This window comes from Micropterus dolomieu, linkage group LG21 (assembly GCF_021292245.1).
Source record: "Micropterus dolomieu isolate WLL.071019.BEF.003 ecotype Adirondacks linkage group LG21, ASM2129224v1, whole genome shotgun sequence".
Lineage (NCBI taxonomy): Eukaryota > Metazoa > Chordata > Actinopteri > Centrarchiformes > Centrarchidae > Micropterus > Micropterus dolomieu.
The window spans coordinates 9,773,528-9,787,052 of NC_060170.1; the positions used below are offsets into that span (position 1 = coordinate 9,773,528).

Genomic DNA, 13,525 nt, shown 5'->3' on the forward strand with positions numbered 1-13,525 from the left:
AATTACACGTCAATGCAAAGAGGCTAAAACTGTGGTTATGTGTGTGATATATCTTGTTTATAAGGCAGGCAGTATTCTAGTATTCTTTTCAAAACAAATCCCATAGAGACCAAAACCAACATTGATTACATTAGTCCATCTCGCAGAACTTTCTGACTTCCGTACCCTGTTTGTAACACTCAGACTCAAGCCCTTTGATTCCTACTCAAGACTTTAATCTTTAAAATCAGGTTACCGGTTAAAGGTTCAGTAATTTCCTAAAACGGCTGGGAACTGTAGTTTTTAGCAGCCGTTACTCAAACAGGAGAAATAGTGCATTTCATTGGGGACTGTTTCCGGACACACATACACATTTAACGTGTTTATTGCAGCAGATGACTCAACATAAACAACAATGCCCATGTTCATCATAATGAATAAAAATGACTCAGTGCAATACTGTGGCCAACTGATATGTTTTTAATATGTTCAGGACAACAAAGGAGCTCCATGGTACAGAGAAATAAACTGTATCAGGCTTTAGATACACAGGCAAGACTTGTTAGTACCTTCGTGTTTGTGTTATGCCCTGCCTCTCCTACACTATTTCTTTCTCTATTTATTTCCTCTCCACTCTACTCCCTTTCTTTCTCTTTCTTGTTCAGCTCATATCATAGAAAACATAAACAACTGGTTATCTCCTGATTGTCAGTTTTTCTTCTCGTGTTTTATTACCCAGATTGCAAAATGTACAGAGCTGAGCACATGAATTTAACTTAAGTTTATCTTCAAATACCATCAGCTTATGTGTATGTGTGTGTGTGTGTGTGTGTGTGTGTGTCGGTGTCTTGCAGGATGTGTTTCGTGTTTTAAATGTGTGTACCTACTTGTGCAGTGTTCATCCATATAAGTATGTGCATGTTGATCTGCAGGAGTTTGCAGGGGAGGGCCTGCGGACTCTGGCGCTGGCCTATAAGGATCTGGATGAGGAGTATTTCAACCAGTGGAACCAGCGCCACCATGAGGCCAGCACTGCGCTGGATGACAGAGAGGACAAACTAGACCAGCTGTATGAGGAGATAGAGAAAGATCTGCTGGTAGGAAAACAAATTGTCACATTTCAGTATTTTTGTCAAATGCACAGCATGTTGATTATGTATCTGAATATGTTTGTCCAGCTGCTTGGAGCAACAGCCATAGAAGACAAGTTACAAGACGGAGTACCTCAGACTATTGAGGAGCTGTCCAAAGCCGACATCAAAATCTGGGTTTTAACTGGCGACAAGCAAGGTGCTTTTTTTTTTCAACTCTTTATTGAACATGTTAAAAGATAACAACAAAAACTAAATAAAAACAAACAATCAACAAAAAAGATCATCAGCAGATGATCCAAATAACAGTCATGTTCAAAGGGGGTAGGAAAAAGTTAGAATAACTTTTCTTGTCCTACCCCCACTTCAATTATATATTTTAACTACTTAAAATGTTTGCATCAATTAAAAAATAATGATGTATTTAATTGATAACATATTCATTCATCATTCTTTAGATGGAAACAAGTCCCAGAAAGTCTAGTCATTCACAACAATTCAGTTTTATCTACAGCAATCAATAATCAAAGAGAAGGTTTCACTTTCTTAACCTGTCGTCATCTTGTTTTGTGTCAACCACTTTATTTGGAGGTAAAACAGAAAGTGAGCACACCCAAAATGTTTGTAATAATCCCTGAATGGTGTTCCTACACATTCAGGGATTATTACAAACATTTTGTCAATCAGTCAACTGGGAGGGATTTTTATGGACAGTTTGTGTAATAAATTTACCATTTGCTTTTGTTTTTGTATCCTGCCCCAAAAAAGTGGCACAAGTTTTTTTCCTTATGTATCTCGACACATTTGACTTGATGTCCAATTCACCGATTATGTAATTACTTTAGATTTATGTCAAGTGAAGATGTCTGTCCTTCATTGTCATTAGAAACACTGGTACCCCTCAAAATCTGCATCCTTTATAACATCAGACATTTGTTTTCAGATTCTGTAAGCTTGAAATTATACCTTAGAAACCCTTAAAATCAGTCTACAAGACCCCAAGTTGTAGTTCCACTGTTGTAGTTGCTCTATACATCCCTGCAAATTTATTGTACCGTTCATCATCATCAACATCATGCAGAATTGTTAATATAGCACTTCAGTGTGTTATATGTAGATGACTTTTATTCATGTTCTGCACCTCATATGTGTGGTTATTGTCCACGCACTGATGTTGATTATTTGTGTTGCAGAAACTGCAGAAAACATTGGGTACTCATGCAACTTACTGCGTGAGGAGATGAACGAGGTCTTTGTCATCTCGGGCAACTCACCGGAGGATGTCAGACAGGAACTGAGGTCAGATGAAGTTTTCAAAAAAGTATTTTAGAGCAAACATGGGTAACTGAGTAGCAGATTATTAAATGTTTCCAGGTATCCATACATTTTTTATTTCTTGTGGAGCAGAAATGCACGGACTTCCATGAAACCAGATGCAATGGAGGATTCGGTGTTTCTTTACCCAGAAAGGACTCTGGGTAAAGGTGTGAAAGTGATCATGGATGAGGTGGTCAATGGAGAGTATGGCCTGGTTATCAACGGACACAGCCTGGTACGTCACAAGAAGTTTCCCTGTTACGATGCATGCTATAACTGTTCTTTGTGCCTTTTCTTCCTTATTATTTGTTAATCAGTCAAAAGTGTGCAAAAGTACCCCAACCTTGATCAAATCAACCATATAAAGGCATCATTAGAGGCTTTATTTTATTAACAATCATATCTGATCTTTGCCAACTCTGACCACCTGCCAGCTTCCAAGCTGTTGTAATCTTTATGACCTCCTATTGGTATTTTACTGTATATCGACTTCTGCAGTTGGTGACACTACATTTAAGTTTTTCAGCTGTTATATAATTCCTGCACTTCACCACTTTCCATCTCCTCAGGCGTACGCCCTCGAGCGCAGCATGGAGCTGGAGTTTCTGAGGACGGCGTGTATGTGTAAGGCAGTGATCTGTTGCAGAGTCACTCCTCTGCAGAAGGCTCAGGTGGTCGAGCTGGTCAAGAAGTACAAGCAGGCGGTCACACTGGCTATAGGAGATGGAGCCAACGATGTCAGCATGATCAAAGGTATGAAGCAGGGCACGTTAATGATCAATGTTTTTCATCCCACGTAGGAAATCTGCATCTGAGGATTTAGAAATAAACGAAGACGAGAGGTCATGATAGACAAAGTACACAGAAACAGAAATTGCTTGTCACAAATAACAGAAAAATGATTTTTACCTGAAAAGGTTGCTGCTGCAGCAACTATACATTACAGAGCAGACCATGCATTGTGCTGATTTTCATCAAAAAAGCTTTGATAAACTGATCCGAGCTGAAACGATGACTCTATTTTAATAAAAAAAATTTTTAACAAAAGTGGTAAAATAGTTTTTCTAGCCTCTCAAATGTGAGGATTTTGTTTTATATCACTGTAAACAATTTATAAAACAGTTCTTTTTACAAAGCAAGCAGTATGAAGACATGACCTTGGGCTCTGGGAAATTCTAATGTGTGTAATGGGCATTTTTATTATTTTCCATTGTATTGATTTAATCAAGAACATAATCTGCAGATTAATTGAATGAAAATAAGCCATAATTACCTACAACTAAGTGTATACTAACTTCTCAGCACTAGTTTGCAGACCAAAAAGCAACAACTGGTGAACATAGTGGAGCATCCAGCCAGATATTCTTCTCAGGAGCTGGTGGAGACTAAAATAAGAGCTAAATGAATAGTCAATATTGTACTTCCATCTGTCTGGTGGAAAGAAACATGACTCCCAGTAAATTATAGTATTTCTCTGTGCCTGCTGCTAACATGTCAGCAGTAACAATTTAAAGAGCCAGTGATATAGTGAGTATCTCTCAGCTTGTTTTAGTCTCTGCCCCCTAGTGGCCAAAAATATATTAATGAAGTTTGAAGTTGTAGGATATAATTTGGTGTTGCCTGAAACCTTGAAAATGATAAATAGAAATTCAAACAACCTTTTCCTCTTCTGCTCAGCGGCTCATATCGGCGTGGGCATCTCAGGTCAGGAGGGCATGCAGGCTGTGCTGTCCAGCGACTACTCCTTCGCCCAGTTCCGCTTCCTGCAGCGCCTCCTGCTGGTGCACGGCCGCTGGTCCTACCTGCGCATGTGCAAGTTCCTGCGCTACTTCTTTTACAAGAACTTCACCTTCACCTTTGTCCACTTCTGGTACGCCTTCTTCTGCGGGTTCTCGGCACAGGTGAGAGAGCAAAGTCAGATGGAGGGAGGAGGGTGGATGGAGAGGAGGAGAAAGAAACAAGGACTGTGATAGTAGATTGAGGTTTAGAGGAAAGAAAGATGCAAATGAGCTGTCATCACCATTTTTGTAGAAATTCTTCTCTTGCTTTTTTTTTTACTCTGGCATATGAGGATTATGTTGCTATTATTAATCCCACTGACAAAGCTCTGATTGGCTTGGTTGAACAGGGAAACACTGATAAACTGAGCAGAACACCCGACCTAGTCAGAGGTCTGGAACCAGGCTCCGAATGGTTTGGGAAAGACTGAAGGGAGTAATATGTAGGGAAAAAATAGAACAAAACAGTTACAGTAACAGTTACAGTAACAAATAAAGGTGTATTGTTTTATGTTAGAAATATAGTCTTAGTTGTAAAGTCTTTTTATTACAAACATACTGTAACAGATAAAAGACTGGACAAGTCTAGAAGCCCCCATATTTAAAAAAAGACAACATAGAGAATATGAATTACTGAAAAAGAAATACTCATGAATGCAAACAAGGTAAAGGAAAATAAGATATAAGGAATAATATATATATTATAAATTATAAATCACTACAGTACCAAACAGCTGGCAATAATAATAGTATAATAAAAGAAAAAGAAATCTCATAAGAGGACAAATGAATAAAAAGGTATCAAGATTTTAATAATATATAGGTGAATATTTCTCATCTGTGCACTGCTATAAAGTCTCAGGAAATACTGAACATAAAATAATGATAATCATCTGACTGTCTTGTATTTTTGAGAATTCAGGTTGTGGAAGTTATTGATGTTCTGCTTTTGACTTTGCTTTTCAGACGGTGTATGATGAGTGGTTCATAACACTCTACAATCTGGTGTACACAGCACTACCTGTACTGGGAATGAGTCTGTTTGATCAGGTGACTAATTGATTGCATTTATGTATTTATGTGGGTTGTGCCATAGAACAACAAGCTGGCAGACGTGATAATGAGCCTTATATATAATCACCTTTTATACAAAGAACAGAGCTCAAGGTCTTCTCGCTGACAGAACAGAAAACAGAAACACACAGATTTCATGCCTTTGTCTCTCCCTGCTGGTCAGGATGTGAACGACGTTTGGAGTTTCCAGCATCCTCAGCTCTATGTTCCCGGTCAACTCAACCTGTACTTCAGCAAGAAGGCCTTCTTCAAGTGTGCCCTCCACAGCTGCTACAGCTCCTTGGTGCTCTTCTTCATCCCCTATGCAGCCATGCATGACACCGTGAGGGACGACGGGAAGGACGTTGCTGACTACCAGTCCTTCGCCCTCCTCACCCAGACATGTCTGCTGTTTGCTGTCAGCATCCAGGTAAGAGGAGCCTTCCCTACTGGATAATCTTGTCTTTTGCAAATTAAAAGCATTACACATATTTTTTTTCTCTGTGCCTACAGTTGGGGTTGGAGATGTCTTACTGGACGGCGGTGAACACTTTCTTCGTGTTGGGCAGTCTGGCCATGTACTTTGCTGTCACATTCACCATGTACAGTAACGGCATGTTTCTCATGTTGCCGTCAGCTTTCCCTTTCATAGGTGAGTAGTTAACTTATAAATAACTTATAAACTCACCAAATGGACGCTGCATTGGGCCAGTGGCTATAATTCACTTTAAACAAATTCTGTGTACATTTCCACATTTCTGGTGGTTAACAAGTCAACAAGTGTTAACATGCATGTCAGATCCAAAAGAAAGCTTTGTCCATTCTAGTATAAAAGGCTCTGCCGGAGAAAAGTTGGCAGTATAATTCAAATGAGTTAAATTATACTGCCAAATACAGAAATACGAAATTGAGTTGGGTATGTTTGCACAGTCAAAATATCTAGTTTATATCTAAACCAAATATTAAACCTGGCTAGGATCATTCCCTGCCCCTTGAATATACTGTCGCCTGTAGTTTCTCACCAAGGTCATGTGAAGGGCCAAGTATTGAGCTTCAACATATTTTCAGGGCCAACAAAATTGTTTCTCTTTACTCTGCTGGTACTGAAAGTTGGTATCAGACGCTTGGTCACACTCTTAGTCTTGTTTACGTATTCTTTAAATAGATATTTCCTGAATGAAAAAAGTAATTTTGTTAAATTTTTTGTCAAGACTTAATTAAACACTGGTGAGTTTGAGAGTTTTTGTTTGTTTTGTTAAATTGAAAAAAGATCTTCTAGAAAAGCACGATATACCTCTCTGCCAGGTATAAAAAAATGTATCCTTTTGGTACTGAACTCAAGATTTAGGTGTTGTTATGGCAATTGTATCAGAAACATTTCAATATTTCAAATGTGTTTCTGCCTAAACATAACCTTTTGTAATCTTGTACATAAATGTCTTCTCTAAAAATAAGTAAATGTAGTAGTAGATCAGTTAAGTTAGATAGTTAATACTGTCCATAAATCATTAAAGAGGTCATATTATGTTTTTTGGCCTGTTCCCTCTCCTTTATTGAGTTATAGACCTTTTTTGTGCATGTAATAGGTTTGCAAAGTGAAAAAGCCCAAAGTCCACCCCAAAGGGAGTTCCCATCTCCCACAGAAAACACTGCTCTGAACTGCCTGAAAACAGCTCGTTTGTAGTCCAGCTTTTCCCCTTTCATCCCTGTGACGTCACAGCGAAGTGCGCGTCATAACGCTCACCTAGCGGCTACTCCGACACACTCTCAAAAACACAGGTGGAAGAACACACAGTGACAAGATGTCCGCCTGCTGCCTCTCCTCTCCCTTCCAAACACTAGCTACCCTCCAGGCAGTCAGTGGACATAAAGTTGTTACTGTGATATAGAGACAGAGCTCAGTCAAAACTTTATGGATGAAAGATACATTTGTTACAGATGAATAACTCACCACTCTGAAACTCTTGCTCTAGTCTATGTTGCTAAGCTGGTAGCAGCTGGTAGTAAGCTGGCTTCTCACTGACCCGCCCTTCTCTGCTTCTGATTGGCTAGTTGTCCTTAACTAGGAACTGTGCATGTGCAACTCTCAACAAAGATCATTTAGAGACAAGATGTCCATAGTTAAAATGAAGCCTTCACACACAGGGTAAAAGAGGAGCTGCAGCAATGTGCAGTATGACAAAAATATGGTGTTTTTTGAAAATGAAACCATGTAAACCTGTTCTGGTACAACCCCTAAATAAGATTATGAACCTGAAAATGAGCATAATATTACCTCTTTAAAGTCAATAGTATATCATGACAGACATACAAGTACAAACCTTGTGTATGTGTGTGTTTGTGCAGGAACAGCCCGAAATTCTCTGAACCAGCCGAATGTTTGGCTAACGATCCTCCTCACCTCCATCCTGTGTGTCCTTCCTGTGGTCACCTACCGCTTCCTGTGGCTTCAGCTCTGCCCCACCATCAATGAAAAGGTACAGATGGAACTATTCTACACTTAACACATTTGCTAAGATACAGCTGCATTTCATATACATGAACTTCTTTAAATTCACGCCACCCTTTTCAGATTGTACGAGAAATCATCTGAAGGCAAGGTGGTTTACAGCAAACTGTGAGGCACGACCCCCTGTCAGTGTGTCAGGATATCATTATCTCCAATGTCCATTGCAAATAAACAGAATACCAACAGAAATGACAAAATCCATTAATATTCAGTTATTTCATGTTGCACTATGTTGGAGAATTATCATCCATCCAGACAGGGGTTCAAACCCTGGTTCTGAGGAGATAAAATATTTTCTCCTACATGTTTTTTGTTTGACTTCAAGAAAACTTTGACTGCAGTGTAAGTGGTAAGTGTTCCTCTGTCCAACATTTTGACTTTGTCACTATCTGCCCAAACTATCAGGTGATGTTCAAGGTGAGACAGGCCAAAGCAACACCCGTCCCTCCACCTCGACGCACCCGCATCCGCCGCACCAGCTCCCGCCGTTCAGGCTACGCCTTCTCGCATGCGCAGGGCTACGGGGACCTGATGACATCGGGCCGGTTCCTGCGGCGCCCTGCTGTGTCACGACCTTCAGGGTTCACCCACGTGGGTCGCACCACCACGGGCTTCAGTCCTATGGGACGATCGGCTGGATACAGCCCGACAGGACGACCCCAGAATGCCAAGGTCCCGGATGTGGAGGTGACATCGCTACAGATGTACAAGACTATCAGAGATCCGGTCTTCTGAAAGACTGTGGGTTCAGTTTAAGAGGGTGTTTGGAGAAGATTTGGGAGAAGGAATAATGCCAACTGGACAGCTGTCTGCCTCTGGCAGTCCGAGATGTTGAAAACTCCCATTTGTTCACCATGAAAAACTTCCTCAGGACTTCTAGAGAACTTCATGTCAAAGATTTTTCATGATTCACCTCTCATCTCAAGACGATGTTTGAGAAGTACATGACTTTTGCTCCAAGCATTTTATTTTGCATTAGTTTATCAAAAGGAACTAGTGCTGCCGCTTCTGAAGGGTATATGGATCATTATCCTTTGATCATGAGTGTTCATGTAAAACATGCCTCATGCTCAGCCAACAGATGAGAGATTAAATCTTTTGGTCACTAGAAACAGTAAGAGGATGATTCATTTTCAGATAGGAACTAACCCAGAGGGAAAACATTTCAAGAGAAAGACAAAGTGTCATCATGTTTACAGACTTCCCAGATTCTCTCAACCCAATAGTCCAGATGCACAGCAGAGCTTTGTACAGAGGATGTAACCAGCAAAGTGTCTTTTTAAAGTATTTTATTTTCCTATCTTGAAAGCTGTACAAGCAGTCGGCACTTTGGTAGCGTCACTTGGCTGTGGGAGATAACTGAACATTTGAACGATCATAAATGTGTCGAAAACTGATACGGCAAGAAAACATATTTCAGCATTGTTGGCCCATCCAACTTTTGCCTGACATTTTTCTTCACAAAGTGTGTCTTGTTTCATTTCTTACTGTGTGCTGAAGGAATTCTCTTGCAACTTAATGTTCCAGGGTCACTGCTGGGCAGAAGAGGACAACACAGGGATATTTAAATTACAATCATCAGTACAGCTGTGCAATGAGACATTCTTTATACTTCAAGGGTAAGTTTATTATTGGTTAGGAAAAAATATATTATTCCTTAACAGATAAGAAAGAAGCTGTTATGAACAGCAGTGTTTGGACTGCCAGGCTGTGAACGCTCCATTTTAAAAATGTATACAACTTTCTACGAAGTGACTCATGAAGGTAATTTCTTTCACAGATACACCGAATAGAAAGGAATTAATAAAGGGGATCCTTGCACCAAAGGAATCCATAAAGTATGTGGCTGTGCAATTATCTATCTTAAGTGGACTGCTACTAATAATTTTGAAAGTATTTTTTTGACCACAACATGTCATTTGATAAGAGACAGTGGTGCTGGGCCAGATTTTTTGTACATTAAAAGCTAATAAGTCCTTAATGATTGGTTTTTGGTCTGGATGCTCTGCAAGTGGTTAAATCAAAGCACTAGTGAAAAGACGGTGCAAGTTATATCCTGTGCAGGGTTGCTGGGGAGTCTATAGCAGCATGCTTTGTGCAGGAGGAGGGGTTCATCCTGTCAACCTTACTTGTAAGTCTTTAGACTGTGGGTCTAAAGACCAGCCAAAGAGATTTTTCACAACCTGGCAACCCAAAAGTTGCCATTTCTAATGGCTCATTTCCAATCTGTCTATTTATGAACTAAAAATAAAGTCATTAGTTATAATTGATAAACAGTTGATGCCTTGTTGCTACCAAGTGCTACCAAATCTTCTACAGTGCAGCTTTATAGTAGCATTAAATGTCTAAAATGTGCCTCACTTTTAAGGTTTTGGGTTTACATTTTGAGTTGTTTTCCAATTATAGCAACTGAGAGTCTAAGGCCGTATTAAAGCCTACTGTAAAGTACGTGGTAGATCACCAGATCATGTCTAGATCCAGTTTAGAGGGACTGTAGTTCATTATGTGACCTTGATTGTGTCTTAAATGCTCTATGAGTGACAGGCCAGATTTTGAGTCCCCACTGATTTTGTCTGCTGACTTTTAGCAAACTGACAAAATGGAAAAATGTTTTCTGCATCCAACAGGAAGAGAAGTGGACTACGGCGTATATGTAGGAACTAATCTTAAATACAGATGAGTTGTTTGCTGTAGGACAATTGACCACATATACCTGTGTTTGGGAGGTTTATCATACTGTACACACACTACAAAGTTAACTGGATGGCCCTTTAATCCTTTCAGGAACACATTTGGGTTCACGTGTCCACATGTCCTTGAATATCTAGTTCATTGTCTGCAGTGCTGTTTTTGGTGTGTTCGCACCTGTAATCAGAGCCGACCACAAGTGATAAGATCCTACAGGACGCATTTTAGAGCCAGGTGTTAACAGGCCCTAAAAGACTGCTTACATGATGCCCATGGGCTAATAATGATTCATATTGCATTTTAAAACCGGTTTATCAGATAGTGCATCACATCATGCTTATTTCAAAGTCATATTTGCCTTAGCAAAACGCTCGCTACTTTATGTCTGACAATCAACTTGAACTATTTATAATCATCAAATATAAATGGCAGTGTACCTTAACTGTTGTCTGGCTTGTTTCCAACATCTTACTCGTCGAACATTTTATCAGCTTACTGAAAATATCAACTTGCGGGAAAATTTACTAGCTATGTTTTAAAGTTAAGCCAGTACAAATATTGTTTTATACAATCAGGTGGTTTTTGAAATGTCATGTCTGTTGTTTAGTACAACCTGAGGATGAGAACTGGACAGCTACTTCTGTAAGTAAATTAGATCAGTCTTTAATTTATTATTTGGTGTGTGAAGGTTCAAAGAATAGTCCAAATGGAATTGGTTTCATAATTGTACAGCAATACTGTTTAATGTTTGATAGTTGCCCATATGTTTTCCATGTCTCATGGTATCCATTCATATGCTGGTTTTATTAACTCATCAGCTTCAATTTAAACTATAAAGACAGCTGATGGATGCCTTGACGTCATAATGTTGTTGAAGCAACTGCAGTGTTTGTAGCTGAACATCTGTTACCACAGTGCGATTCAGTCACTTGTTGCCCAGAACTGAATGTACTAACTATTACCTGGTGCTGAACCAAAGATCTTTTTAAGGCTTTATGTGTCTTAGTTTACTCTAAAGTAAAATTGTTGCTCATCAAACAGAATCTGATCCTGGAGGTCAGTGTGATGAAGCTGGTTTTGCTCTACTTACAGCACAGTTATTATTTACTGTAAAGAGTTTGAATATGCAGAAGAAACATGTGCTACATGTTTGTAAAAATCAAATGTAAATCAAGCTCTAAATCGAGTTTTGTTGTATATTTTTGAAGAATGCAGTGGGACTAACGAGTATGGCATTTCTTTTGATTAATGAAATGTGTCATAATGAGCTCATGAGCTCCAATTTGGTGAAATGAGCCCTTGAATCGTTTTCAAAAGAGCTTTGTCTGCAGTATTAATGCAGAATAAATTCATTAAGAGTGGCCACTACACAGTCCACTAGTGTATTACATGTATTTTCCCACTATTTCGGTGGTACTGTCCAAAATGAATTGTAGCCATAATTAAACTTTTATCAATATATTAGTATTGTTATATCTCTAGCCCTGAAGACTGAAACTGTAACATATTTCTCAAAGATGATAAGATGTGTTTTTTTTAGCACTGCTCTTACTGATAACCATTTTGTATAATTTTATACCGCAATAAAAAGATCAGCATGTGCAGTTGTACCTTTTTTGATTAAGAATTTTCTAATTATTTGTGCATCTGCATGGAGCTGTTATTGTCTACGGCTGAATGTAATGGTATTCTTCAAATCCATTAGCAAGAAAACATGACATAATTTCATTCTGACAAACCTCCGATGGTTCTGACACTCTGAGACAATGAACAATGTTGGTGATTTATGGAGGTCCTGTAGAATATTTATGTTTCAAAAATGCTTTATTTGGCACCTCCCCACTTTCTCATCACTCTATTGGACTGATATCTGTTCATAATCAGAGCATGTGTTTAATGAAAGGGCCTACAACATTACAAAAGTTTTCTTCCGCCAAATCTTAATGTATTTTCTTTTCATATTTTTGTTTGTTTTACTTTATAGTGCATACTTAGTTAAACTTAATTTAGTAAAGCAATAAAAATATGTTTAATACTGTAAGCTCTGCTTTTGGAAAATGTAATGTGCCCTACATGTTTTCTTTCTTTCTAGATTTTCTAGAGAGTTACCTTGTAGTGTTGACCTGCTGGTGCAGGAAGCTTTGGACAAGAATTATCTCTCTTCATGACCAGCATAAATAAACTGAGATAAAGTCCAGGTGCAGTTTGCAACCAACAGTAGCACTTCAATGTTGTGGTTAACCTGCAAAATGTTTCTAAAAAAGACGTAAAATGATTGGGTGGCTGCATATCTCTTCACTCTTTGAAATATCCGTCCCCAGGGGCCCATTTTCTCATAATCCATCCATGTGTTCATCTTTAATGAAGTTGAAAAGAGGAATGCAATATCATGCTTAAGTAATATAATTAGGTGAAAGTTTGTTAGAGAAATTAGTCATATAAAAATCAACTGCATGTCAGTAGAAGGAAAAAAACATAAAAGCAATACAAAATAAGGCTTTAGTGATTTAATCGTGGATTTTGCAAGTAACATCTCTCTTGTACAAAAAAATGGCAGAAGATGAAATACTGTATGTAATATTCAGACAAAATTATGTTTTTTTGTGAAGCATAATCTTTGTCCAAACAGCAAAGCAGTGTGACTGCTGTCAGATACGTGCTGTTTAATAAGGGTGCAGCTTGTCACCAGCAGATGGTGTAATAACCATAGACTATATAAAAAATACTCTTTACACCACAGCAGAAACATCCCTGAGACCACACAACACCAGCCTAATGTTTCCAGTTATTGTGTAATACCGAAACAATCTCATTGTGCTGCAGAACACAACAAGTGGGGGAATTTATTGTGGCTCAAACAGTACATGATCCATTTATTATTTACATACACATTAAGTAACACGGGCAGTTTGTGATTTATGAGACTGCCCTGTACTGATCATCATGCTAACAGCTGTGCATAAAAGGCATCCAGATGTTGTGGCTGAAAATGAGCATCGTATCGCACTAGAGAGCTTTGACTGTGCTCCATCTGAGGGACAAAAGTGCCCATTTGTGACCATAAAGAAGATTAAAATGAAAGGAAGTTTGGTGCAAAGGTGTAACCAAAT

At 38.8% G+C, this 13,525-nt stretch overlaps 1 protein-coding gene across 2 annotated transcripts in view; it reads left to right on the forward strand.

The window, feature by feature from the left end:
• Positions 1-12,019, forward strand: part of LOC123959738 (phospholipid-transporting ATPase ID-like) — a 54,230-nt gene extending 42,211 nt beyond the window's left edge. For both annotated transcript variants that reach the window (XM_046033989.1, XM_046033990.1), the window contains exons 18-28: positions 912-1,076; positions 1,158-1,269; positions 2,264-2,369; positions 2,478-2,622; positions 2,957-3,140; positions 4,065-4,288; positions 5,132-5,215; positions 5,403-5,648; positions 5,732-5,870; positions 7,565-7,695; positions 8,133-12,019. In XM_046033989.1, coding sequence (XP_045889945.1) covers positions 912-1,076; positions 1,158-1,269; positions 2,264-2,369; positions 2,478-2,622; positions 2,957-3,140; positions 4,065-4,288; positions 5,132-5,215; positions 5,403-5,648; positions 5,732-5,870; positions 7,565-7,695; positions 8,133-8,462 — 1,866 coding nt within the window. In that variant the 3' untranslated portion in view covers positions 8,463-12,019. The remainder of the gene's footprint in view (positions 1-911; positions 1,077-1,157; positions 1,270-2,263; positions 2,370-2,477; positions 2,623-2,956; positions 3,141-4,064; positions 4,289-5,131; positions 5,216-5,402; positions 5,649-5,731; positions 5,871-7,564; positions 7,696-8,132) is intronic.
• The last annotated feature ends 1,506 nt before the right edge of the window (positions 12,020-13,525 follow it).